Source organism: Sycon ciliatum, chromosome 11, assembly GCF_964019385.1.
Source record: "Sycon ciliatum chromosome 11, ocSycCili1.1, whole genome shotgun sequence".
In the NCBI taxonomy this organism is placed as follows: domain Eukaryota; kingdom Metazoa; phylum Porifera; class Calcarea; order Leucosolenida; family Sycettidae; genus Sycon; species Sycon ciliatum.
In genome coordinates, this window is record NC_088653.1 from 24,673,582 (window position 1) to 24,700,225 (window position 26,644).

Below are 26,644 nucleotides of genomic sequence, written 5' to 3' on the forward strand. Positions count from 1 at the left end.
GGTCGTAATCTATATTGAGTATTTTTCCAGCCTTTTTGTATCGAAATCGGTATGCCTGCAAGGCGCGTTCATCCAGGTAAGTGCGGTCCTGCGTTTCCGTCGGTCCCAGGAGTTGAAACTTCGATGCATCAGCCAGAATAGCATTTATCTTGTCATTGTAATCACTTCGCTGCATTATCACCACTCAATTCCCTTTGTCCGGCCTGCAGATTATTATATCTTTGTCATTCTTTATTTTCCTGATGCCTGCCATATGCTTGTCGTTGAGGGGATAATCGGTTTTATCTGCTTTACTGTTACTAAACTCTTCTGCAAGATTCGCCAACGCTGCTTGGCACGTATCCCTCTTGGCGTCACTCACTGGTACGCAGCGCTCCAACATTGATCATTTGTTAGTTCGAATTCTGCCTGCACAATCTCCTTGTCCATTCTGGAACTAGAAGAGACCCCAAACTTCAAGCCCCTGCACAGTACGTCTTTTTCAATATTAGTTAGCATAACTCCGGCCAAGTTGAGTAGGTGGGAGTGTTTTAATTCACTTGAGCCCTTCTCATAGTGCACCTCCCTCCTGAGTGCATTATCAAACTTACTTTTGATCCGGCATTGTAATCTTGAGGAGGACTTGTTGATGACCTTCGCGAACCTGAAGCGGTCCAGCACCCTAAGGCTCCGATTGACTTCGTGAAGAACACGGTGGTACTCGAGGAGAAATTGTTCCAAGTCAGCGGTGGTCCTCTCCATATATGTATATATATATACACTCAGACACAAAGGATCTCCAAGTTTCTCAGTGTTGCTACTCTGAGTTTCGTGCAAAAGCACTCTTCAGGCAACTTACTCTTCTCTCACATCAGTATCCCTTTACATACCAGAAAAGACGAAAAGAAGCACCCTAGGTGGGAATCACAGGTGGAGAAAAGAAGCACGCTAGCCAGTCTAGGTTGGAATCACAGGTGAAGATATATGTGGCAAGTGTGGTAGTGTGAGCAATCGCGCAGGCCGGTCTTTGAAGAGGCTGCCCCCACGTACGCTGCAGCTCTCTCAAAAAGTGGCTTCAACTACGCACTCGTCTATAACGAGGAACCGGCGAACACGGAAGGACAAGCCAGGAGGAAAAAGAATCGGAAGAGGACCATCATTTGGTTTAACCCACCGTACAGCCAATCCGTGAAGACTGATGTTGGCGCGACATTCAAGCGCCATTTCCCAGAAGGATCTGCCCTCAGAAAAATATTTAACAAAAACACGCTCAAAGTCAGCTACAGCTGTTCGCCTAACTTAGCCTCAATAATCAAGGGCCACAACGCGAAAGTCCTCAGACAGCCGGAAGAAAAGAGATGTAACTGCCGTATCAAAGCAAACTGCCCACTCAACGGGGACTGCAACGCCAGCGAGATAGTATACGAAGCTACAGTGGACTCCAATCTCAGCCGGAAGAAGTATATCGGCATCTCCGAAACCCCGTTCAAACTCCGGTTCAACAATCACACGTCATCGTTCCGGAATGCCCCACACAGAAACAGCACAGAATTGTCAAAGCATGCATGGGTATTGAAGGAGGCAGGTGAAGGCGTCAACATCTCGTGGAGAATCAGGCAGAGATCCAGCGCCAACAAAAGAACCTCGAAGCGGTGCAACCTATGCCTATCGGAGAAGATCGCCATAATGAAGAGTGACAAGGCATCGCTCCTCAACACCAGATGCAGCCTGGTCACAAAATGTCGCCACAGCACCAAGTACCTCCTATCGGAGGTGACCTGAACTGTAGACTGCGCTTGCTATCTGTTACACATATAGAACTCCTGCTATCTAATGTGCATGCATCCTACTGCCACACTTCACTTTATGCACACCATCTGTGATTCCCACCTAGGGTGCTTCTTTTCGTCTTTTCTGGTATGTAAAGGGATACTGATGTGAGAGAAGAGTAAGTTGCCTGAAGAGTGCTTTTGCACGAAACTCAGAGTAGCAACACTGAGAAACTTGGAGATCCTTTGTGTCTGAGTGTATAACCCCGCTCTGTCTTAGGACATTGAGCACTTTTTGCCGACGCAAGAAATACTTCTATTGTTCTATATGTTCTATACCTCAAACCAGTCAATATTTTATGACTTGGGGCTCCCCGCGTGCTAGTTTGTACGTGAAGTGTGTGGGTTACAATGAGGGCTGCGTCCCACCCGCCTGTGTGGATTCACAGGAAGTGTGAGTTACGAAGTCTGAAGAAAATGTTGAACGGCCTCTGCTGGGATGACGACTACACCATAGCTCAGTGGTTAGAGCATCGCTGGCTACAAGCGAAGGTCCCTGGTTCGAGTCCTGGTGGTGACAGTCAATTTTTTCTTCAGACTTTTCCCGTTTGTCTCTTTCCCTCAAACCAGTCAATATTTTATGACTTGGGGCTCCCCGCGTGCTAGTTTGTACGTGAAGTGTGTGGGTTACAGTGAGGGCTGCGTCCCACCCGCCTGTGTGGATTCACAGGAAGTGTGAGTTACGAAGTCTGAAGAAAATGTTGAACGGCCTCTGCTGGGATGACGACTACACCATAGCTCAGTGGTTAGAGCATCGCTGGCTACAAGCGAAGGTCCCTGGTTCGAGTCCTGGTGGTGACAGTCAATTTTTTCTTCAGACTTTTCCCGTTTGTCTCTTTCCCTCAAACCAGTCAATATTTTATGACTTGGGGCTCCCCGCGTGCTAGTTTGTACGTGAAGTGTGTGGGTTACAGTGAGGGCTGCGTCCCACCCGCCTGTGTGGATTCACAGGAAGTGTGAGTTACGAAGTCTGAAGAAAATGTTGAACGGCCTCTGCTGGGATGACGACTACACCATAGCTCAGTGGTTAGAGCATCGCTGGCTACAAGCGAAGGTCCCTGGTTCGAGTCCTGGTGGTGACAGTCAATTTTTTCTTCAGACTTTTTCCCGTTTGTCTCTTTCCCTCAAACCAGTCAATATTGTTCTATATATATATATATATAGAGAGAGAGAGGTAGGCGAACAATATTTATATACACACAACAACAAGGTTGTCAGTTTCATAATACCAAAAGCTTTTCACCCATTTTCATCAGTGGTTACATGGGAATGAGCAAGAACGAAAACGAAGCCAGAATTTATACTGGGGGTGAGAATCAGCAAGAATATTCTTACGCGCCTCAAGTTCACACAACACTACCATAAGAATGTATGGAGCAGTGGAAAAATGCGGGAAACAACACATGAGGGGAATGCAGTACCAGAACAAACACGTGATAAAGTTGTCAGTCCGGTTGCAGCTTGAACAGCCGTAGCACCTTGATGTGCTTCTTTTGTCGACACAGTTCTGGCCTCAAACTGCGAATGTACAGCGCCTCCAGTGTGAATCGGTGCGCGCTGTTTCGGGCTGGTGTGATCACACTGAAGCTGCTGTTGCGTTCCTGTGGGATGCATTCAGGCTGCGCCTGCAAATGCTTTGTGATGGCGCTATCACTTGTTGCCACACGTTTGTCAGGCGGCTTCTTGTACAGCTTGTCTGGGATATGCTGCTTGATCCTTTCCGAGAATCGCTGACATGTCTCACCAACGTACGTCCGCTCACAGCGACACGCATACTTATAAATAAAATTACTATTTTCAATATATATATATATATATACACACAACAACAAGGTTGTCAGTTTCATAATACCAAAAGCTTTTCACCCATTTTCATCAGTGGTTACATGGGAATAAGCAAGAACGAAAACGAAGCCAGAATTTATACTGGGGGTAGAGAATCAGCAAGAATATTCTTACGCGCCTCAAGTTCACACTACACTACCATAAGAATGTATGGAGCAGTGGAAAAATGCGGGAAACAACACATGAGGGGAATGCAGTACCAGAACAAACACGTGATAAAGTTGTCAGTCCGGTTGCAGCTTGAACAGCCGTAGCACCTTGATGTGCTTCTTTTGTCGACACAGTTGTACATTCGCAGTTTGAGGCCAGAACTGTGTCGACAAAAGAAGCACATCAAGGTGCTACGGCTGTTCAAGCTGCAACCGGACTGACAACTTTATCACGTGTTTGTTCTGGTACTGCATTCCCCTCATGTGTTGTTTCCCGCATTTTTCCACTGCTCCATACATTCTTATGGTAGTGTAGTGTGAACTTGAGGCGCGTAAGAATATTCTTGCTGATTCTCTACCCCCAGTATAAATTCTGGCTTCGTTTTCGTTCTTGCTCATTCCCATGTAACCACTGATGAAAATGGGTGAAAAGCTTTTGGTATTATGAAACTGACAACCTTGTTGTTGTGTGTATATAAATTTTGTTCGCCTACCTCTCTATTTAAATATATATATATATACACACAACAACAAGGTTGTCAGTTTCATAACACTAAAAGCTTTTCACCCATTTTCATCAGTAGATACATGGGAATGAGCAAGAACGAAAACGAAGCCAGAATTTATACTGGGGGTAGAGAATCAGCAAGAATATTCTTACGCGCCTCAAGTTCACACTACACTACCATAAGAATGTATGGAGCAGTGGAAAAATGCGGGAAACAACACATGAGGGGAATGCAGTACCAGAACAAACACGTGATAAAGTTGTCAGTCCGGTTGCAGCTTGAACAGCCGCAGCACCTTGATGTGCTTCTTTTGTCGACACAGCTCTGGCCTCAAACTGCGAATGTACAGCGCCTCCAGTGTGAATCTGTGCGAGCTGTTCCGGGCTGGTGTGATGACACTGAAGCTGCTGTTGCGTTCTTGCGGGATGCATTCAGGTTGCGCCTGCAAATGCTTTGTGATGGCGCTATCACTTGTTGCCACACGTTTGTCAGGCGGCTTCTTGTACAGCTTGTCTGGGATATGCTGCTTGATCCTTTCCGAGAATCGCTGACATGTCTCACCAACGTACGTTCGCTCACAGCGACACGCATACTTATAAATAAAATTACTATTTTCAAGAGTTGGTGAAACATCCTTCGCGATAGACCTGAATGCGGGCCTGGTTGTAACTTTATCACGTGTTTGTTCTGGTACTGCATTCCCCTCATGTGTTGTTTCCCGCATTTTTCCACTGCTCCATACATTGTTATGGTAGTGTAGTGTGAACTTGAGGCGCGTAAGAATATTCTTGCTGATTCTCTACCCCCAGTATAAATTCTGGCTTCGTTTTCGTTCTTGCTCATTCCCATGTATCTACTGATGAAAATGGGTGAAAAGCTTTTAGTGTTATGAAACTGACAACCTTGTTGTTGTGTGTATACAAATTTTGTTCGCCTACGTCTCTATTTAAATATTTAAAACGGCGACTGGACCACCGACTAATTCAGGACCTGAATTATGTGTTAAAGTGCAAAGGCCGGATCATCCGTGGTCGTGAGAATGCAGATTTTTTACGGAACTGCCTTACATGCGGCGTTGCGCCCCGCTCTATCAAGAAGCGGGTGCAGAGAGTTAAGGCCAAGAAGCCATGGAGAATCGAACGCGCCTTTATCAAGGACGAACTGGAGAGGACCGCCGCTGACTTGGAACACTTTCTCCTCGAGTACCGCCGTGTTCTTCACGAAGTCAATCGGAGCCTTAGCGTGCTGGACCGCTTCAGGTTCGCGAAGCTCATCAACCAGACCTCCTCAAGATTACAATGCCGGATCAAAAGTAAGTTTGACGATGCACTCAGGAGGGAGGTGCGCTATGAGAAGGGCTCAAGCGAATTAAAACACTCCCACCTACACAACTTGGCCGGAGTTATGCTAACTAATATTGAAAAAGACGTACTGTGCAGGGGCTTGAAGTTTGGAGTCCCCCCTAGTTCCAGAATGGACAAGGAGATTGTGCAGGCAGAATTCGAACTAATAAATGATCAATTGGAGCGCTGCGTACCAGTGAGTGATGCCAAGAGGGATACGTGTCAAGCAGCGTTGGCGAATCTTGCAGAAGAGTTTAGTAACAGTAAAGCAGATAAAACCGATTATCCCCTCAACGACAAGCATATGGCAGCCATCAGGAAAATAAAGAATGACAAAGATATAATAATCAGCAGGCCGGACAAAGGGAATGGAGTGGTGATAATGCAGCGAAGTGATTACAATGACAAGATGAATGCTATTCTGGCTGATGCATCGAAGTTTCAACTCCTGGGACCGACGGAAACGCATGACCGCACTTACCTGGATGAACGCGCCTTGCAGGCATACCTATTGTGATACAAAAAGGCTGGAAAAATACTCAATATAGATTACGACCGGATCCGACCCGTTGGCTCGTGCCGACCTGTGCTCTATGGCGTACCGAAAATACATAAGAAAGACGTGCCACTTCGACCAATCGTGTCCATGATCAATGCTCCCCAACACGAAATGGCCAAGTGGTTAGCTGAATTACTAAAACCAGTCCTGAACAAATATTCCGCCCACGCAACTAAGGATACATTCGAGTTCGTGGATGATGTACAGGAATTTGGCCAGCAGCAGGCAGAGAACTCTGGATCGCTGTTCCTGTGCTCTTTCGATGTAGTCAGCCTCTTTACAAACGTGCCTCTCAAGGAAACAATAGATATCTGCATACAGTCGCTATACCATGATGATGAAATATCAGCCCCGCAAATACCCCAAGATCTTTTCAAGAAGCTGCTTTTCAAAGCCACATCAGACGTGCAGTTCAGTTTCAATGGCAATATGTACGCACAGAGGGACGGAGTAGCCATGGGTTCACCCTTGGGCCCCGTGCTAGCCAATATCTTTGTTGGATATTTTGAGAACACAATTCCAGACAGTCATTGGCCCCAATTCTATAGGCGTTATGTGGATGACACATTCGCAGCATTTCACAACCGGAAACTGGCATTGGAATTCTCTGAGCGTTTAAATCATCTTCACCCAGCTCTCCAGTTTACAATGGAGGAGGAGAATAATGGAGAATTGCCGTTTCTTGATGTATTGATTAAGCATTCTTCCACAGAATTGCTCACCACAGTATATAGAAAGCCGACGTTCACAGGTCTTTACACCCGCTGGGACTCGTTTTGTGACACTAGAAACAAAATCAATTTGATCAGATCATTAACTTTCAGAGCTAAAACCATCTGCTCACCATCACTATTATCAGCTGAAATTGCTAAGCTAGAGGATACAGTAAATATCGGATATAACGTGCCCCTTTGATTTTCGAAAATGTATCACTATATCCGGTGCATCACTATAGCCGATTTGCATGTTTGACCGACACATGGCACATGACTGCACATGAAATGATGCGTACACGCTGGAAAAAGCATGCTGAAAGTGCATGCATGCTCCGCGGTCTGTGTACCGGTGCATGACACAGAGCATAGCAGTGCATGGCAGTGCAGTACGAGTACAGACTGTACATGTACTAGAACTTTGATACATCATGTGGCATGGCTGCTTCTTCAGCGTGTTCTCCAAAAAAAGCCTGAGCTGGATCCGTGCTCACGTAGATCGTAGATCTACTCGGTGTCCAACGAGTTGCGTAGAGCCAGAAATAGACATGAGTGGCTGTGTACGTGAGTTGGCAACATCATCGTGAGAGGCAACACAGCCAGAAACGGACAAGAGCATGCAGAAAGATCACTCTTGATCATTATATGCGATATTTTCCTGTACATTTGATATGGTTTGCTTCCTGAAGCCTGTGAAGGCCATCACAATAAGCGATATATCGGTATAGCCGATAATAGTGTATATAGTGATATTTTAGCTGTATTTTTTCAGATTTGATTTTGATTTTGACGTGTTCTATCACTATAACCGGTATATCATTATATCCGGTCACTTTATAAACGATACTTACTGTATTCTGTGTTCTAACGGTTACCCACTCAAAGTACTCAAGCGAGTCATGACAAGCGTTCTTGAACCTAGCCCAGATACAGCTTCTGCACAACTTGAACCTGCAACGCGTATTATCACAAAATTGCCGTGGAAAGGGCAAAATTGCATTGCCTTCCGCAAAAAGATTAAAGCTGCAATTTTGAACTGCTATCCTACAGTATCCCCTATTGTAATTTATACAACCAGGCCCGCATTCAGGTCTATCGCGAAGGATGTTTCACCAACTCTTGAAAATAGTAATTTTGTTTATAAGTATGCGTGTCGCTGTGAGCGAACGTACGTTGGTGAGACATGTCAGCGATTCTCGGAAAGGATCAAGCAGCATATCCCAGACAAGCTGTACAAGAAGCCGCCTGACAAACGTGTGGCAACAAGTGATAGCGCCATCACAAAGCATTTGCAGGCGCAACCTGAATGCATCCCGCAAGAACGCAACAGCAGCTTCAGTGTCATCACACCAGCCCGGAACAGCGCGCACAGATTCACACTGGAGGCGCTGTACATTCGCAGTTTGAGGCCAGAGCTGTGTCGACAAAAGAAGCACATCAAGGTGCTGCGGCTGTTCAAGCTGCAACCGGACTGACAACTTTATCACGTGTTTGTTCTGGTACTGCATTCCCCTCATGTGTTGTTTCCCGCATTTTTCCACTGCTCCATACATTCTTATGGTAGTGTAGTGTGAACTTGAGGCGCGTAAGAATATTCTTGCTGATTCTCTACCCCCAGTATAAATTCTGGCTTCGTTTTCGTTCTTGCTCATTCCCATGTATCTACTGATGAAAATGGGTGAAAAGCTTTTAGTGTTATGAAACTGACAACCTTGTTGTTGTGTGTATACAAATTTTGTTCGCCTACGTCTCTATTTAAATATATATATATATCGTAATGGCCTTACACCCCTGACGCCAGACATGCGCTAGTTAACTCCAGATTTACATGCTCCATTCAGCGCTTGTTACAGTAATGGACAATTGATATCAATATTTTACACTGCCTGCACCTAGCGGTAACTCTTCGCTCTTCACACTTCACGCTTTCTTTTTGTGCGCCTTGCTGTGTGGTTGTGTATTTCTTTAGTGGACCTGACAGCCCTGTTTTAGTTAGAAAAGTTGCCTGACGATTGAAAAACTCAAGAAACTCGGAGTAGCAACGGATTGTGTTTTCTTGGTGAGGACCCCTTCCATTGTATATATATATATATATAGAGAGAGACGTAGGCGAACAAAATTTGTATACACACAACAACAAGGTTGTCAGTTTCATAACACTAAAAGCTTTTCACCCATTTTCATCAGTAGATACATGGGAATGAGCAAGAACGAAAACGAAGCCAGAATTTATACTGGGGGTAGAGAATCAGAATTGAATTGTCGACACATTTCTGGCCTCAAACTGCGAATGTATAGCGCCTCAAGTGTGAATCGGTGCGCGCTGTTCCGGGTGCGCTGCTCCATTGAGTATACATGGTGTACCCAGCATGACCCAGACTCTCTGTTTGCCCTCAGTGGATACACACTACATCGTGCAGACCGCCCAGACCGCCAAGGCGGAGGAGTGATTCTCTACATGAACGACACTATACCTCATGAACTCGTCCCTACAACAACCCCAGACAGCTTTGACCTATTATCACTGAAACTGTCAGCCAACGACCGCACCATCAACGCAACATGCGTCTACCGACCACCCCGTTGCGACCATCGTCTATTCTGCCAGCACCTTGAGGAACTGATCCGAGCCATAACAACAACAACGCAAAAGATTATCCTCGGTGATTTCAATGCAAAGAATGCCGCTTGGTGCCACTCTGACACGACAGATGCTGTTGGCGAGGATGTAGCAGTGCTGTTCCAAACTTACTCTCTACACCAACATGTCACATTCCAAACTCTTGTGCAGAATGGGCACCCTAAATCCTGCCTAGATCTCGTCGTCACGGATGTAGACAGCGACTATGTCCTTATCTCTAGTCTCCCGCAGATCGGCAACTCGGACCACCTATCCATCAGGGGTTTAAACAAGCCAGTCGCTGCACCCCCTCGAGCCGTACCACCTCCCACCCATAACACCACCCATTGGAAATGGTCAAACCAAAGCATCAGCAGTCTGAAAGCCGAAATTGAACGCACACAACTGCTACCGGAAGGTGACACCCTGAACACTACCAACATAGACAACCTGTGCCACTCATGGCAGGACAAAGTGCTCACTTGCGCCCGCAAACACTGTGCAGTACCCCACTCCCCGAGGCATACTAGCCACCCCGCAAAGCCATGGCTGAACCCAGAGCTCACTAACGCCATCAGAGAAAAACACCGGCTCTACCGTGCCTACTTGCGCACCCGGACGCCCTGCAACTGGAAAGCATACACCACCCAACGCAACAAGGTTACTTACCTTCTCCGAATCGCTAAGTCTACATATGTCAGTAATGGCACTGGGACGAGCCACCCCACACCAAACCTACACAAACTGATGCGCGGCCTCCAGTCCTCACAACGACCTACTCTGCCAGACATGCTCTCCCAGGGCCTTGAAACAACAGCCCAAGAGGTCTCAAAGTTTCTGTCTAACCTGGACCCGTCAAAGAGCTCGGGCTGTGATGGCATACCAACCCGCCTACTGAAAGAGGCAGCCAGATCACTTGCGCCATCCCTAGCAACCCATTTTAACATCTCCTTCGAACGTTGCACTATCCCGCAAGAGTGCAGGGACGCAACAGTCACCCCCATCCACAAGAAGGGCAGCAAAACCGAGCCCTCCAACTATCGACCGATATCGCTACTCAGTGTGACGTCGAAAGTACAAGAGAAGATAGTTGCTGACCGCATCTCGAAGCACATCCAACCTCACCTGCCCAACGGCCAATCAGGCTTTCGGCCAAACGATGGCACCACACAGCAGGTATCTCGGTTAATCCATCAGACCACCGAGAAAAGTGACGCCGGGGAAACAGTAATTGCTTGCTTCTTCGACCTATAGAGTCACCGTATATGCGTACCGTATGGTGTAGCCCGCGCACTAAAAGTAGTAAAAGTGCCGGGATAGCAACACAGGCGCGAAGCTGAGTCGAATGACATGTCACATGACATCAGCATGCATACTGATGTATGCTAAGCATTCATTCGCGCAAGCATATTCGGTGTATAAGCCTCAGGGGCGATTTTGGTCCGATTTTTAGCGAAAAAAAGTGCGGCTTATACCCCGGAAAATACGGTATATAAAATTATAATCAACCTGCGGACAGAACTGGTTCGTCCTTTGTGGACTCATCATAGCAGGACAGAGGAAATGAGATCGAACCTGGTAGCAATGAAAAATAAATTTTCCAAAGCCAGATTTAGACCAGGCCCGAACGTACCTTGCCACAGTTCTCAAACTGACAAGTCGGCATATATATTATATTTAGCATTTCCCACCTCTTCGCCACCTCCGTTTGTTCCGCATATGGTCTATCAGCACAAGATATGTGAATGTGAATATACTCTGCATGATTTCAAGAAGCCATGCAGAACTTCTAGTAGCATGGACCTTGCATTGGCTAATGCCTACCTGGAATGGACCAGATGTAACTGCTGGGACAGTGTTCAAGAGCACTCGTGCGTGGAGCCATTCGTCACCCATGTTTCCGCTTTGCGTGAAGACCTTGACATTTGCAGTGGAAGTCTTCACGTAGACATTCAGCGTACCGATGTTTCGACCGTACATGTGGTACCAGAAAGAGAAGGTACAGACCTTTGTGTGTAATATGGTGTAATGTGGTGAGTAGATAATGGCTTTATCACCAGCCTGGCTTGGTGGAGAGGTCTCGATATACAGGTAGTGACCTAAAAACACGCACACATAGCCGTAGAAGTGGAACATCCCTTGTTGTTCGCCCATAGAAAGAGTGTATACTCATATACGGCAACAACAGGTTCATTCACGAAGCATTGAAAATTCATGAGGCCATTGAAAATAACCGACCGGTTAGACAACAATTGGGTGCAAGTTATGAGTAAACGGCATATCAATTCAACTACAAACTAAGCAGTCAGACCTTGCCACAATCGGATACAAAACTGACAGATTTCTAGCATCTGCCGCAACCCAACATTTAGCTCCAACTAGCCGATCTCCATCTAATGCACATGCAACCGTGATTTGATTTCTTGTAGATCAGATCTGCCAGCCCATCCTATCATGCCAAACAGTTGGACTCATATCGGGCTGACCCTGGCGACACAAATCACTTACCAGACCCACTTGAATGATCTGACAAGGGACCTGTGTTTAGATCTGGTGTTGCTCCTTGTTTCCTCGTCCAGTAAAATTGTTCAATGCGAGTAGCTTGTGTGTAGCCGCTCAGTCCTGTTGTGAAGTCAGCAGTGGATGCTTTGCATGCTGATATACGATAGACAAGTATAGCAAACCCACACACATGTTGCAGTACACAAACACGCGTACACGCCCACGAACACACACCCACACACAATTCGTACACACATGCTCATGGAGGTACGCACAGGAAGAGGGTACAATAATAAATCCTCAGACTCTTCGAAATTTACGTAGTAGTAGTAGTAGTAGTAGTAGTAGTAGTAGTAGTAGTAGTAGTAGTAGTAGTAGTAGTAGTAGTAGTAGTAGTAGTAGTAGTAGTAGTAGTAGTAGTAGTAGTAGTAGTAGTAGTAGTAGTAGTAGTAGTAGTAGTAGTAGTAGTAGTAGTAGTAGTAGTAGTAGTAGTAGTAGTAGTAGTAGTAGTAGTAGTAGTAGTAGTAGTAGTAGTAGTAGTAGTAGTAGTAGTAGTAGTAGTAGTAGTAGTAGTAGTAGTAGTAGTAGTAGTAGTAGTAGTAGTAGTAGTAGTAGTAGTAGTAGTAGTAGTAGTAGTAGTAGTAGTAGTAGTAGTAGTAGTAGTAGTAGTAGTAGTAGTAGTAGTAGTAGTAGTAGTAGTAGTAGTAGTAGTAGTAGTAGTAGTAGTAGTAGTAGTAGTAGTAGTAGTAGTAGTAGTAGTAGTAGTAGTAGTAGTAGTAGTAGTAGTAGTAGTAGTAGTAGTAGTAGTAGTAGTAGTAGTAGTAGTAGTAGTAGTAGTAGTAGTAGTAGTAGTAGTAGTAGTAGTAGTAGTAGTAGTAGTAGTAGTAGTAGTAGTAGTAGTAGTAGTAGTAGTAGTAGTAGTAGTAGTAGTAGTAGTAGTAGTAGTAGTAGTAGTAGTAGTAGTAGTAGTAGTAGTAGTAGTAGTAGTAGTAGTAGTAGTACTCTGGCACTGCAGATTCTGGTGGTGGTGGTGGTGGCGGTGGTGATCCGTGGTCGTCCGGGACGCTGAATGCCGCCGTCAGTACCATCTACGATGAGGTGGTGCATTATAGGAGGAATCTCCTTCTCGTGCCATATGGCAAGTATGGCAAGTCGGGAAAAGAGTTTGTCCTGGAGTTGGCCCGTATTGTCCGTGGATTCGCGGAGGGAGCTGCCTGGCGCCCCATGGCCTGGAAAATGGTCACCGTTGCCTGTCACTTACTGCTCCAGAAGCCTTTGGGCTCTGGCAACGGCAGTGACCTGGCCAAGGTGCTGAGGGAGCGCCTGGTGTTGTGGAGAGCTGGCCTGGTTCAGGAACTCCTCGCAGAGGCCCGCTGCATCCAGGCCCATCTGAAACCCAGGGTTGGAGGTTCGGTAGGGGATGACAGGCGCATGCCCGACACCCAATTTGCCAAGTTGGTCTTTGATGGCAAACTACATTCAGCGGCCCGTGGTCTCTCCGATGAGGCTGGGGGTGGAGTTCTTCGACTGGATGATGTTGTTGACGCCACAGGGGACAGGACGGTCATGGATGTCCTGAGGGAGAAGCACCCTGCGCCTGCTGACCTTGTTCCGGAGTGTGAGGTTGCTGGCGACCCTGTACAGCCTCGTGCAGCTATATTTGCTGGACTTACAGCCGATCGGATCAAGAAGGTCTCCCGAGTTGTTCAGGGTTCCTCTGGGCCATCCGGTGTCGATGCCGATGGGTGGAGACGAATGACGACGTGCTTTGATGCTGCTTCAGACCAACTATGCAGCGCCCTGGCGGCTGCTGGCCGGCTGATCTGTACGGAGCGGACAGCGGATGGTGAGATGGAGGGTTTCACTGCTGCGAGACTGATTCCCCTTGACAAGCGCCCTGGGGTTAGGCCCATTGCCGTGGGTGAAGTATTCCGGCGGATCATCTCACGAGCCATTATGCAGATTGTGGAGACTGACGTTGTCGGTATCACCGTGCCGCATCAGCTGTGTGTGGGCGTACCCTCTGCCTGTGAGGTTGGTGTCCATCACATAACATCACGTTTCGCCCAGGACGATGTGGAGGGCGTATTGCTGGTTGACGCCAGCAATGCCTTTAACAGCGTTAACCGTTCAGCAGCTATTTACAACATCGCCCGTACTTGTCCCGCTATGTCACTGATCGTGGGAAACACCTACCGAGAACCGATCCGGCTTTTCGTGACGGGTGGTGGTGAGGTTCAATCTCGTGAGGGTACATGCCAAGGCGACCCAATTGCCATGGCTATGTATGCACTAGCCATCATGCCGCTTATTCATCGACTGCAGGAGCTTGTCCCAGATGCTGAGCAGTTATGGTATGCTGATGACGATTCCGCACTGGGACGTCTTCGTGCTCTACGCAAGTACTGGCGGAGCATCAGCAACCTGGGTCCGGTGTATGGGTACTTGCCCAACCCCACGAAGACGGTGCTCGTTGTGAAGCCGGAAGTCGAGGTGGAGGCCCGGGATCTTTTCCGGGATACCGGCGTCTCTATTCGGACGGACGGCGCTCGTTGCCTGGGTGGTGCCTTTGGCACAGTCGAGTTCCGTCGTGAGTTTCTGGATCAGCGGGTTCAGGGACTTACAGCCCAGATGAATCGCTGTGGAGAGTACGCCACTACCCAGCCTCATGCCAGCTACGCCGTTGCCGTAAGATCCCTGGTGCCAAGGTGGAAATTTCTATCACGGGCCATGGAGTGCGGTCCGGGGGTGTTGGCACCCATTGACAGCAGTGTGACTGACAAGTTGTTACCTGCTGTCACCGGCCATCACTTCTCGGACGACTCCCCGCTGCGGCGTTTGCTGTCTCTGCCCTGTCGACGTGGTGGAATTGGGTTGCCAATCGCCTCGGTTGTTGCAGAGCATGAGCACCAGCGTGCCCTGCGTGCGACTGAGCCCATGCGGGATCTACTCCATCGCTCTCGCACTGAGCCTCAGAATATTGGAGCATCTCGAGATCCTCGGCCTGGGGATGACCATCCCATCCTCGCTGCCCTTGCCCTCGCACGGACTCGTGCTGTTGCCATGCGGCGGGAGAGGGACCGCCAGGCATCGGATCTGGCTGCTGCCGTTTCTCGTGAGCTATCGCCCCCGCAGCAGTTGTTAATCGAGATTGCGGGTGAGCCCGGCATATCGTCATGGCTGACGGCGGACCCGATGTCCCGGTACGGCACCGTGCTGAATTGTAATGACTTCAGAGACGCCCTCTGTATCCGTTACGACCTGGATCTCAGGGACACCGCGGCAACCTGTGTGTGTGGTCAGCCTGCCGTGCGGGACCACATGTTTGTATGCCCGACCGGCGGCTATCCTGGTGCGCGGCACGACAACATCCGTGATCTGCTCGCGGAGGTGTTGGTTGATGTCGCCCAGGACGTTGAAAAGGAGCCTAGGCTGGCGGCCATGCATGGGGAGGATCTACCCGGACGCCAGCTGAATCGCCAGGACGAGGCCCGAGCGGACATCCGAGCCAGGGGCTTCTGGACAAGGCAGCAGGACGCCTATTTTGATGTTAGGGTAACCCACCCTAAGGCGTCTGTGCTGTCTCGTTCAGAAGTCCTTGGCCAGCTCAGGTCTCACGAGCGGCGTAAGAAGGCCGAGTATGGGCCACGGATCGTCAACATCGAGCGTGCGTCATTTACGCCGCTTGTGTTTACGACGCAGGGCCTGGCGGCACCGGAGTGCGCGAAATTTCTATCGACGTTGGCGACATACCTGTCCAGGCGTCACACCGATATCCCGTACTCCATCCTCATCAACCGGTTGCGGGTACGCATCTCATTTTGCTTACTTCGGTGGGCCGTCACCTGTTTCCGCGGGTGCCGGGCCTCGTATCAGCGGCGTCGCCAGTCGTCTTTCCTGGTGGAGTGCCGGCAGATGGGTGGCCGATGAGCTGTTGCCATGGCAAGGGGGCTGCTGAGACGCCGGCTTGGCACGGGTGGACTCGCTGCCGATGGTACGGTGTAGGATGTATGTACAATGTAGGTACTTCACTCTGTTGTCATTTGTCTGTCTATTTGTTGAATTGGATAGGTGTACGGACAGTTCTCCACAATGCATGCACATCCATTCATAACATTCATGACAGGTAATTTATATTGACATTGGCTTAGACTTGCATACATGACGGGACCTGTTACTTTAATTTTCACTTTGAGTTTAAAGTTTTCTTCTTTTGACATTGGATTTGACATTGGATCTGACATTGGATTTACTAATTGATTTGACGTTATTTAAAGGATTTTTTTTTTTTTTTTAATTGAATTGATCTTCAATGATTTACGATTTCACGTTTCCGCTATTTTGCCCGTAAAAGAGGCTTGTCACCAGTAGTAGTAGTAGTAGTAGTAGTAGTAGTAGTAGTAGTAGTAGTAGTAGTAGTAGTAGTAGTAGTAGTAGTAGTAGTAGTAGTAGTAGTAGTAGTAGTAGTAGTAGTAGTAGTAGTAGTAGTAGTAGTAGTAGTAGTAGTAGTAGTAGTAGTAGTAGTAGTAGTAGTAGTAGTAGTAGTAGTAGTAGTAGTAGTAGTAGTAGTAGTAGTAGTAGTAGTAGTAGTAGTAGTAGTAGTAGTAGTAGTAGTAGTAGTAGTAGTAGTAGTAGTAGTAGTAGTAGTAGTAGTAGTAGTAGTAGTAGTAGTAGTAGTAGTAGTAGTAGTAGTAGTAGTAGTAGTAGTAGTAGTAGTAGTAGTAGTAGTAGTAGTAGTAGTAGTAGTAGTAGTAGTAGTAGTAGTAGTAGTAGTAGTAGTAGTAGTAGTAGTAGTAGTAGTAGTAGTAGTAGTAGTAGTAGTAGTAGTAGTAGTAGTAGTAGTAGTAGTAGTAGTAGTAGTAGTAGTAGTAGTAGTAGTAGTAGTAGTAGTCTCTCAGGGACACCGCGGCAACCTGTGTGTGTGGTCAGCCTGCCGTGCGGGATCACATGTTTGTATGCCCGACCGGCGGCTATCCTGGTGCGCGTCACGACAACATCCGTGATCTGCTCGCGGAGGTGTTGGTTGATGTCGCCCAGGACGTTGAAAAGGAGCCTAGGCTGGCGGCCATGCATGGGGAGGATCTACCCGGACGCCAGCTGAATCGCCAGGACGAGGCCCGAGCGGACATCCGAGCCAGGGGCTTCTGGACAAGGCAGCAGGACGCCTATTTTGATGTTAGGGTAACCCACCCTAAGGCGTCTGTGCTGTCTCGTTCAGAAGTCCTTGGCCAGCTCAGGTCTCACGAGCGGCGTAAGAAGGCCGAGTATGGGCCACGGATCGTCAACATCGAGCGTGCGTCATTTACGCCGCTTGTGTTTACGACGCAGGGCCTGGCGGCACCGGAGTGCGCGAAATTTCTATCGACGTTGGCGACATACCTGTCCAGGCGTCACACCGATATCCCGTACTCCATCCTCATCAACCGGTTGCGGGTACGCATCTCATTTTGCTTACTTCGGTGGGCCGTCACCTGTTTCCGCGGGTGCCGGGCCTCGTATCAGCGGCGTCGCCAGTCGTCTTTCCTGGTGGAGTGCCGGCAGATGGGTGGCCGATGAGCTGTTGCCATGGCAAGGAGGCTGCTGAGACGCCGGCTTGGCACCGGGTGGACTCGCTGCCGATGGTACGGTGTAGGATGTATGTACAATGTAGGTACTTCACTCTGTTGTCATTTGTCTGTCTATTTGTTGAATTGGATAGGTGTACGGACAGTTCTCCACAATCACAATGCATGCACATCCATTCATAACATTCATGACAGGTAATTTATATTGACATTGGCTTAGACTTGCATACATGACGGGACCTGTTACTTTAATTTTCACTTTGAGTTTAAAGTTTTCTTCTTTTGACATTGGATTTGACATTGGATTTGACATTGGATTTACTAATTGATTTGACGTTATTTAAAGGAGTTTTCTTTTTTTTAATTGAATTGATCTTCAATGATTTACGATTTCACGTTTCCGCTATTTTGCCCGTAAAAGAGGCTTGTCACTAGTAGTAGTAGTAGTAGTAGTAGTAGTAGTAGTAGTAGTAGTAGTAGTAGTAGTAGTAGTAGTAGTAGTAGTAGTAGTAGTAGTAGTAGTAGTAGTAGTAGTAGTAGTAGTAGTAGTAGTAGTAGTAGTAGTAGTAGTAGTAGTAGTAGTAGTAGTAGTAGTAGTAGTAGTAGTAGTAGTAGTAGTAGTAGTAGTAGTAGTAGTAGTAGTAGTAACAAGGCCTCTTTTACGGGCAAATGACGCATATGCGTAAACCCCAACAAAAGAATCTGCTGACTGCAAAAAAGGACACAAGGTAAAACTCAAGTCCAATAGATCGCGTATGGTACGTATGTGTGAACAAACCAAAAGCCGATTGAGTGGTGAATGTGGAATGTGTAAGTTTAAAACTCGAGTCTGATAAATAGCCTATTGGGGGTATATGTGTAAAAACATCATAAACCAATAGGGTGGTGGATGTATAATTTGTCTGCGTGTGAATGCTTATTTCGATCTGTCCGATAAACAAAACAAAACAAACTATTATAAAAGTAGAACCAAAAAAACAAAAAACAAAAAAAACAAAAACGAAAAAAAAGACATGCTCAAAAACAGATATGTCCGTTACGTCACAACATCCGTTTAGGATCGGCCACACAGCCCCATGCCACTACCGGAGCAGCCTGCACTCCGTGACAAACGAATTGCCACGGCGTACGCCCCGAGCTCCCCGGCATCCACGCAGACAGGTTACGGCCCAGCGGAGGAGGCAGAAGGCAATCCTGGCACGAAGATGGTGCATGACGACGGAGTACTGTAGGTCAGAGTGCTTCTCCACTACGCGCTGAACAAGCCGCTTCAGGAACATTCCACACTCTGCCCCAGCCATGCCATTCGTAGCAAACACCAACGGAGTGAAGGCACCTCGCTCGACGTCCGTGATCCTCTGGCAGTATTTTCGCTTCTTCTCCAACTCGCTGGTACGCAGTTGGCCAAGGGCTTCCGAACGCGACAGCAGGGACGCTTTAGGGTGGGTGACCCTGACATCAAAGAAAGCGTCCTGCTGCCTTGTCCAAAAACCCCCGGCCCTGATGTCCAAACGAGCTTCAGCGCTGCGATTGGCGGTCCGGCCGGCGAGCACCTCGCCATCGAGAGGGAGCAGTCTAGGCTCGACCTCCACGTCTGGCACGACATCGCCAAGGACAGCCGCCAGGGTGTCCCGGATTTCGTCATGACGTGCCATCGGGTACCCCCCGTGTGGACACGTCATCGAGTGGTGTAGGGTGGTGTCCGCTCGTAGTAGTAGTAGTAGTAGTAGTAGTAGTAGTAGTAGTAGTAGTAGTAGTAGTAGTAGTAGTAGTAGTAGTAGTAGTAGTAGTAGTAGTAGTAGTAGTAGTAGTAGTAGTAGTAGTAGTAGTAGTAGTAGTAGTAGTAGTAGTAGTAGTAGTAGTAGTAGTAGTAGTAGTAGTAGTAGTAGTAGTAGTAGTAGTAGTAGTAGTAGTAGTAGTAGTAGTAGTAGTAGTAGTAGTAGTAGTAGTAGTAGTAGTAGTAGTAGTAGTAGTAGTAGTAGTAGTAGTAGTAGTAGTAGTAGTAGTAGTAGTAGTAGTAGTAGTAGTAGTAGTAGTAGTAGTAGTAGTAGTAGTAGTAGTAGTAGTAGTAGTAGTAGTAGTAGTAGTAGTAGTAGTAGTAGTAGTAGTAGTAGTAGTAGTAGTAGTAGTAGTAGTAGTAGTAGTAGTAGTAGTAGTAGTAGTAGTAGTAGTAGTAGTAGTAGTAGTAGTAGTAGTAGTAGTAGTAGTAGTAGTAGTAGTAGTAGTAGTAGTAGTAGTAGTAGTAGTAGTAGTAGTAGTAGTAGTAGTAGTAGTAGTAGTAGTAGTAGTAGTAGTAGTAGTAGTCGCAGTTTCCTCCGCAGTTTTCTAATTGTTGTATCCACTATCCAGGTCAACCGATCCAGGTCAACCGGTTATTAAACCTACTTCATTACTTTCGTCTAGGTATCAGGAGTCGGCTCCAGTAGTTTTTACCGCTGTGGGGTTGTCCAGTCCGCTATTCCTCCTTCCAGCTGGTTTTGTTTTACCTTTCCGTGCCTTCGCCTTGGGCCTTGGAAGTGACGTGAGCTGGCTTGCTCTGTTGTGCTTCGCGGCTGGGTGCTTTCCCGCATGGTCTGTCACGAGTGACGTGCGAGGTGCTGTTCACACCTCGCGTCGCTGTGCGGCTTCTTCTGGCAGTGCTGCAGGCTGCATGACAAGTCATGTCACGGCGTGAGGCTTCTGCTGGGCCCTGTTGCTCCTGCAGCAAGAAAAGTGGTACGTGTGGAGCATGTTCATGCAATAGGAATGGACGCTGCTGTGTCAATTGTTACCCAGGTCAGATTGGGCGCTGTAGGAATTTTGGAAATTTGAATTTGCATGATGTTGGTGGATCGGAGGTGCCTCAAGGCCTTTCTGCAGGTGATCCGCCGGCCTGGAGTGGACGAAGAGTGCAGCCTTCTCGACCGGGTGATTCCGCTGCTGGCCGGACCGGTGGCGTGCCTCGAGAGGTACGGAATACTTCGGTATCCAGGCCCCCGTCGTCGGCCGCTGCATGCTCTGGTGTAGCACCGGCGCCTGGATTCACAGGATCTTCCCAATCTTATTTATCTGCGCCTGCGGCTCCGTCTGTGAAGTCGCTGCGGGTGGATTTGCCTGTTCCTGTGTGCTCGGAGACTGTTTCTGATTACGCTGCCGCCTCTTCGTCCGCGGGTGCTTCTTCTGATCCCACTGCAGCTTCCCGGGTACCTGTGTCTGCGGCGCCGGCCTCTGTGGGTCCCGGTTCGTCTGGACAGCCTCAGGCGGAACCATCCTGTTCACCAGCATCGCTATATCAGCCATCGCATGTTCGTCTGGCCCCTCTGTGTCCGGAAAAGCAAGCGTCGCGTGAGCCGAGTACGGTGGTTGAGGGTGGCAGTAACTCATCTGCAGATGAAGGGTTTTGGAGTCAGACTACTGATGAGACTGTGAGCATGTTCGATTCTGCATACCGTGAAGTCATCTCATGGAGAAGAAACGTGTTTATGGTCCCCTTCGGCTCGGAAGGCAAAGAGTTCGTCAAGGAGATTGCACGCCTCGTTGGCTTATTTACGGATGGCTCGGGTGCTCGGGCCTTTGCGTGGTCGGCGGTGGTCGTCGCCTGTCATCTGTTGTTGCAGAAGCCGTTTCGTGGATCTGCGGCTAGCGACCACAAGACGTTTTTGGCCAAGCGGCTTGGGCTGTGGACTGCCGGTGATCTCTCTCCATTGCTACGGGAGTCCCGATGCATTCAGGCTCATCTCTCTGATGCAGCCGTGGGTGATTCGAGTCCACGTGCTTTGGACGATGTTCGCTTAGCGAACATGGTTTTCAATGACCGAGTTGGCAGTGCTGCCCAATACCTGGATGCTGATGGTGCTGGTGGCGTTCTTCCCCTGGATGAAGAGGTGAGTGGGAAGTCAGTTCTAGAGCACCTGCGGGATAAGCACCCTGCTCCCCAGCCGGCTGATCCAGACATCCTACTGGACTGTAGCCCCGACCCCCCGGATCCAGTTATGTTTGAGGCGATAACACCAGCAGCTATGAAGAAGACGATATTGGGAATGAAGGGAGCTGCTGGACCTTCGGCTTTGGATGCGGCTGCCTGGCGTCGGATGGTTGGCATGTTCAAGTCAGCTTCTGACGAGCTCTGTTCGGCCCTCTCTCGCGTGGCCAAATGCCTGTGCACGGAGAGGCTGGACGCTTTGCATCTGCGCCCGTTTCTGGCAGCGCGACTGATACCACTGGATAAGCGACCTGGCGTGCGGCCCATCGCTGTGGGTGAGGTGTTTCGGCGTGCAGTTGGCAAGGCAATCATGGCGGCGATTGAGAAGGATGTGGTGATTGCGACGGCGCCAACCCAGCTGTGCGTCGGGATACCATCGGCATGTGAAGTGGCTGTGGAGGCGCTGTCATCGGTATTTGCCAAGGAGGAGTCAGAGGCAATACTCCTCGTCGACGCCACTAACGCCTTTAATTCAGTGAACCGGGCAGCTGCACTGAACAACATACCACGCGTGTGCCCAGCTGCAGGGCGGGTATTTGTGAACACGTACCAAGCGGATATCCCCCTGTACCTGGATGGTGGCGAGACACTCTACTCAAGAGAGGGCACGTGCCAAGGAGATCCACTGGCCATGGCATTTTATGCTTTGGCTACCGTCCCTCTGGCCAAGCATCTGTCCACAACATGCAGTGGTTCCATGCAGGTGTGGTATGCTGACGATGATGCCGCTGTGGACCGCGTTGTGGCACTCGGTGAGTACTGGAACTGCATCTCGGCTGAGGGCCCGAAGTATGGCTACAAGCCTAATGCTGCCAAGACCGTGCTCCTCGTCAAGAGCCATCTGGTGTCAGACGCTGAGCGGGTATTTGCAGGCACTGGCATCCGGATTTGCTCTGATGGCGTCCGGTATCTCGGTGGAGTCATCGGCAGCACTGAGTTCTGTGATGGGTTTGTGGGAAGCCGTGTGGGTGACTGGTGTGCTTTAACCAAGAGGCTGGCGAGTGTTGCAGAGACCCAGCCCCACGCGGCTTACCACTTATTCATCTCTACCATTCAGTCTCGGTGGTCATACTTGCAGCGCGTTGCTAATGCTGACGGGGCACTCTACGCACCCCTGGATCGCGTCCTAAATGATCAGCTGCTGCCTGCATTCACGGGCCATTCTGTGCCGGTTGAGGGAGGTTTGCGAGCACTGCTTTCCCTTCCAGCAAAGCTTGGTGGTCTTGCGGTCCGTAGCAATGTGTCACGGGCGGCTGCTGAGCGCACCTTGTGCCGAGACGCCATTGCACCCATGGTGGAGTTGGTAGTCGGTGGCACCTCCACGCATGAGGTGTCGTCTGTGGTAACAGCATGCAGGACATTGGCTGCAGGTGCTCGGGCGGCGCGCCGTGTTCAGCAGCGGAACTTGGCAGAGGAGATCCGATCCGGCCTCCCGCCCACGCAACGGCTACTGGTAGAGGTCGCAGGTGAAGATGGCGTCTCAAGTTGGTTGACGACTCCACCTGCGACTACAATGCCTGGGACCGTTTTCAGCAGGACGGATTTCCGTGATGCTGTGGGCCTACGATATGGCCTTCCCTTGGAAGGTTTGCCAGCATCATGCGTGTGTGGCAAAGACATGACAAGCCACCACGCTATGACATGCCCCTGTGGCGGGTACCCAACGCAACGTCACAACGAGGTTCGGGACCTGCTGGCTAGTGCCATGTCCGAGGTGGCGTATGATGTCGAGTTGGAGCCTGTTCTGCTGCCTCTCGATGGTGAGACGGTCTCAGGTATTAGAGCTGATGCCGCTCGTGCAGACATACGGGCTCGCGGTTTCTGGACGCGACAGCAAAACGCCTTCTTTGATGTTCGGGTTACCCACCCAAGGCCGTCTTTGCTGTCGCGTTCGGGAGTAGCGAGCCAGTTGTCTGACAACGAGAGGCAGAAGAAGCGCCAGTACTCGAGCCGGATCAACAACGTCGACCGCGGTTCGTTCACGCCGTTGGTTTTCGCCACCAATGGGCAGTGTGCGCCGGAGGCGTCAATATTCCTGAAGTCGTTAGCAGCTCAAATCAGTGAGAGGAACCGTGATCTCCCCTACTCACTGATCATGCGCCAGCTTCGTGCCCGGATCAGTGTGTGCCTGATTCGCTGGCAAATAACTTGTCTGCGGGGGTCACGGCACTCGTATCGCCGAAGGCTCATGGGTGCTGGTCACGGCGGTTTTGTGGTGGAGTGTAGGGCCCGTGCCCACCTGGCTGTTTAGCATGCCTGACCTAACTGTTTCATGATATTGTCTGTATTTTTGTTGTAGCAATTTTGCTATTATATGTTGGTCATGATTTGATGGTTGACTTGCCCGTTTTCTTTGTGTACCTTATCTGGTTTTCTTTTGTCTGGGTTGTTGGATGAGTTGGGTAAACGGTGCTGCTGTGATTGTGTTTGCGGATGCGGGTTTACTCTTTGTTTTGGTATTCGATAGTTGACTTGATTCTTTTATTTTATTTTCTTATTGGATTTTCCGATTTATTTGATTTGATTTTCCTATCTACGATATACTTGATTGGATTTGTCACCATTGCTTTCTTTGCTTCCGTTTTTTGAATTCTTCATTCCGGCACCCAGTTTGTTATCAAATAAAGTCAACGTTCTCAGTAGTAGTAGTAGTAGTAGTAGTAGTAGTAGTAGTAGTAGTAGTAGTAGTAGTAGTAGTAGTAGTAGTAGTAGTAGCAGCAGCAGCAGCAGCAGCAGCAGCAGCAGCAGCAGCAGCAGCAGCAGCAGCAGCAGCAGCAGCAGCAGCAGCAGCAGCAGCAGCAGCAGCAGCAGCAGCAGCAGCAGCAGCAGCAGCAGCAGCAGCAGCAGCAGCAGCAGCAGCAGCAGCAGCAGCAGCAGCAGCAGCAGCAGCAGCAGCAGCAGCAGCAGCAGCAGCAGCAGCAGCAGCAGCAGCAGCAGCAGCAGCAGCAGCAGCAGCAGCAGCAGCAGCAGCAGCAGCAGCAGCAGCAGCAGCAGCAGCAGCAGCAGCAGCAGCAGCAGCAGCAGCAGCAGCAGCAGCAGCAGCAGCAGCAGCAGCAGCAGCAGCAGCAGCAGCAGCAGCAGCAGCAGCAGCAGCAGCAGCAGCAGCAGCAGCAGCAGCAGCAGCAGCAGCAGCAGCAGCAGCAGCAGCAGCAGCAGCAGCAGCAGCAGCAGCAGCAGCAGCAGCAGCAGCAGCAGCAGCAGCAGCAGCAGCAGCAGCAGCAGCAGCAGCAGCAGCAGCAGCAGCAGCAGCAGCAGCAGCAGCAGCAGCAGCAGCAGCAGCAGCAGCAGCAGCAGCAGCAGCAGCAGCAGCAGCAGCAGCAGCAGCAGCAGCAGCAGCAGCAGCAGCAGCAGCAGCAGCAGCAGCAGCAGCAGCAGCAGCAGCAGCAGCAGCAGCAGCAGCAGCAGCAGCAGCAGCAGCAGCAGCAGCAGCAGCAGCAGCAGCAGCAGCAGCAGCAGCAGCAGCAGCAGCAGCAGCAGCAGCAGCAGCAGCAGCAGCAGCAGCAGCAGCAGCAGCAGCAGCAGCAGCAGCAGCAGCAGCAGCAGCAGCAGCAGCAGCAGCAGCAGCAGCAGCAGCAGCAGCAGCAGCAGCAGCAGCAGCAGCAGCAGCAGCAGCAGCAGCAGCAGCAGCAGCAGCAGCAGCAGCAGCAGCAGCAGCAGCAGCAGCAGCAGCAGCAGCAGCAGCAGCAGCAGCAGCAGCAGCAGCAGCAGCAGCAGCAGCAGCAGCAGCAGCAGCAGCAGCAGCAGCAGCAGCAGCAGCAGCAGCAGCAGCAGCAGCAGCAGCAGCAGCAGCAGCAGCAGCAGCAGCAGCAGCAGCAGCAGCAGCAGCAGCAGCAGCAGCAGCAGCAGCAGCAGCAGCAGCAGCAGCAGCAGCAGCAGCAGCAGCAGCAGCAGCAGCAGCAGCAGCAGCAGCAGCAGCAGCAGCAGCAGCAGCAGCAGCAGCAGCAGCAGCAGCAGCAGCAGCAGCAGCAGCAGCAGCAGCAGCAGCAGCAGCAGCAGCAGCAGCAGCAGCAGCAGCAGCAGCAGCAGCAGCAGCAGCAGCAGCAGCAGCAGCAGCAGCAGCAGCAGCAGCAGCAGCAGCAGCAGCAGCAGCAGCAGCAGCAGCAGCAGCAGCAGCAGCAGCAGCAGCAGCAGCAGCAGCAGCAGCAGCAGCAGCAGCAGCAGCAGCAGCAGCAGCAGCAGCAGCAGCAGCAGCAGCAGCAGCAGCAGCAGCAGCAGCAGCAGCAGCAGCAGCAGCAGCAGCAGCAGCAGCAGCAGCAGCAGCAGCAGCAGCAGCAGCAGCAGCAGCAGCAGCAGCAGCAGCAGCAGCAGCAGCAGCAGCAGCAGCAGCAGCAGCAGCAGCAGCAGCAGCAGCAGCAGCAGCAGCAGCAGCAGCAGCAGCAGCAGCAGCAGCAGCAGCAGCAGCAGCAGCAGCAGCAGCAGCAGCAGCAGCAGCAGCAGCAGCAGCAGCAGCAGCAGCAGCAGCAGCAGCAGCAGCAGCAGCAGCAGCAGCAGCAGCAGCAGCAGCAGCAGCAGCAGCAGCAGCAGCAGCAGCAGCAGCAGCAGCAGCAGCAGCAGCAGCAGCAGCAGCAGCAGCAGCAGCAGCAGCAGCAGCAGCAGCAGCAGCAGCAGCAGCAGCAGCAGCAGCAGCAGCAGCAGCAGCAGCAGCAGCAGCAGCAGCAGCAGCAGCAGCAGCAGCAGCAGCAGCAGCAGCAGCAGCAGCAGCAGCAGCAGCAGCAGCAGCAGCAGCAGCAGCAGCAGCAGCAGCAGCAGCAGCAGCAGCAGCAGCAGCAGCAGCAGCAGCAGCAGCAGCAGCAGCAGCAGCAGCAGCAGCAGCAGCAGCAGCAGCAGCAGCAGCAGCAGCAGCAGCAGCAGCAGCAGCAGCAGCAGCAGCAGCAGCAGCAGCAGCAGCAGCAGCAGCAGCAGCAGCAGCAGCAGCAGCAGCAGCAGCAGCAGCAGCAGCAGCAGCAGCAGCAGCAGCAGCAGCAGCAGCAGCAGCAGCAGCAGCAGCAGCAGCAGCAGCAGCAGCAGCAGCAGCAGCAGCAGCAGCAGCAGCAGCAGCAGCAGCAGCAGCAGCAGCAGCAGCAGCAGCAGC

General features: G+C 50.3%; 1 protein-coding gene across 1 annotated transcript in view; it reads right to left on the bottom strand.

Moving 5' to 3' along the window:
- The window catches only part of LOC135827212 (MAM and LDL-receptor class A domain-containing protein 1-like), an 88,992-nt gene that overhangs the window by 10,430 nt on the left and 51,918 nt on the right, over positions 1 to 26,644 (bottom strand). The window contains exons 9-10 of the mRNA XM_065339741.1: positions 12,055 to 12,201; positions 11,371 to 11,645 (exon numbers count right to left, since the gene is read on the bottom strand). Of these exons, the coding sequence (XP_065195813.1) occupies positions 11,371 to 11,645; positions 12,055 to 12,201 (422 nt within the window). The remainder of the gene's footprint in view (positions 1 to 11,370; positions 11,646 to 12,054; positions 12,202 to 26,644) is intronic.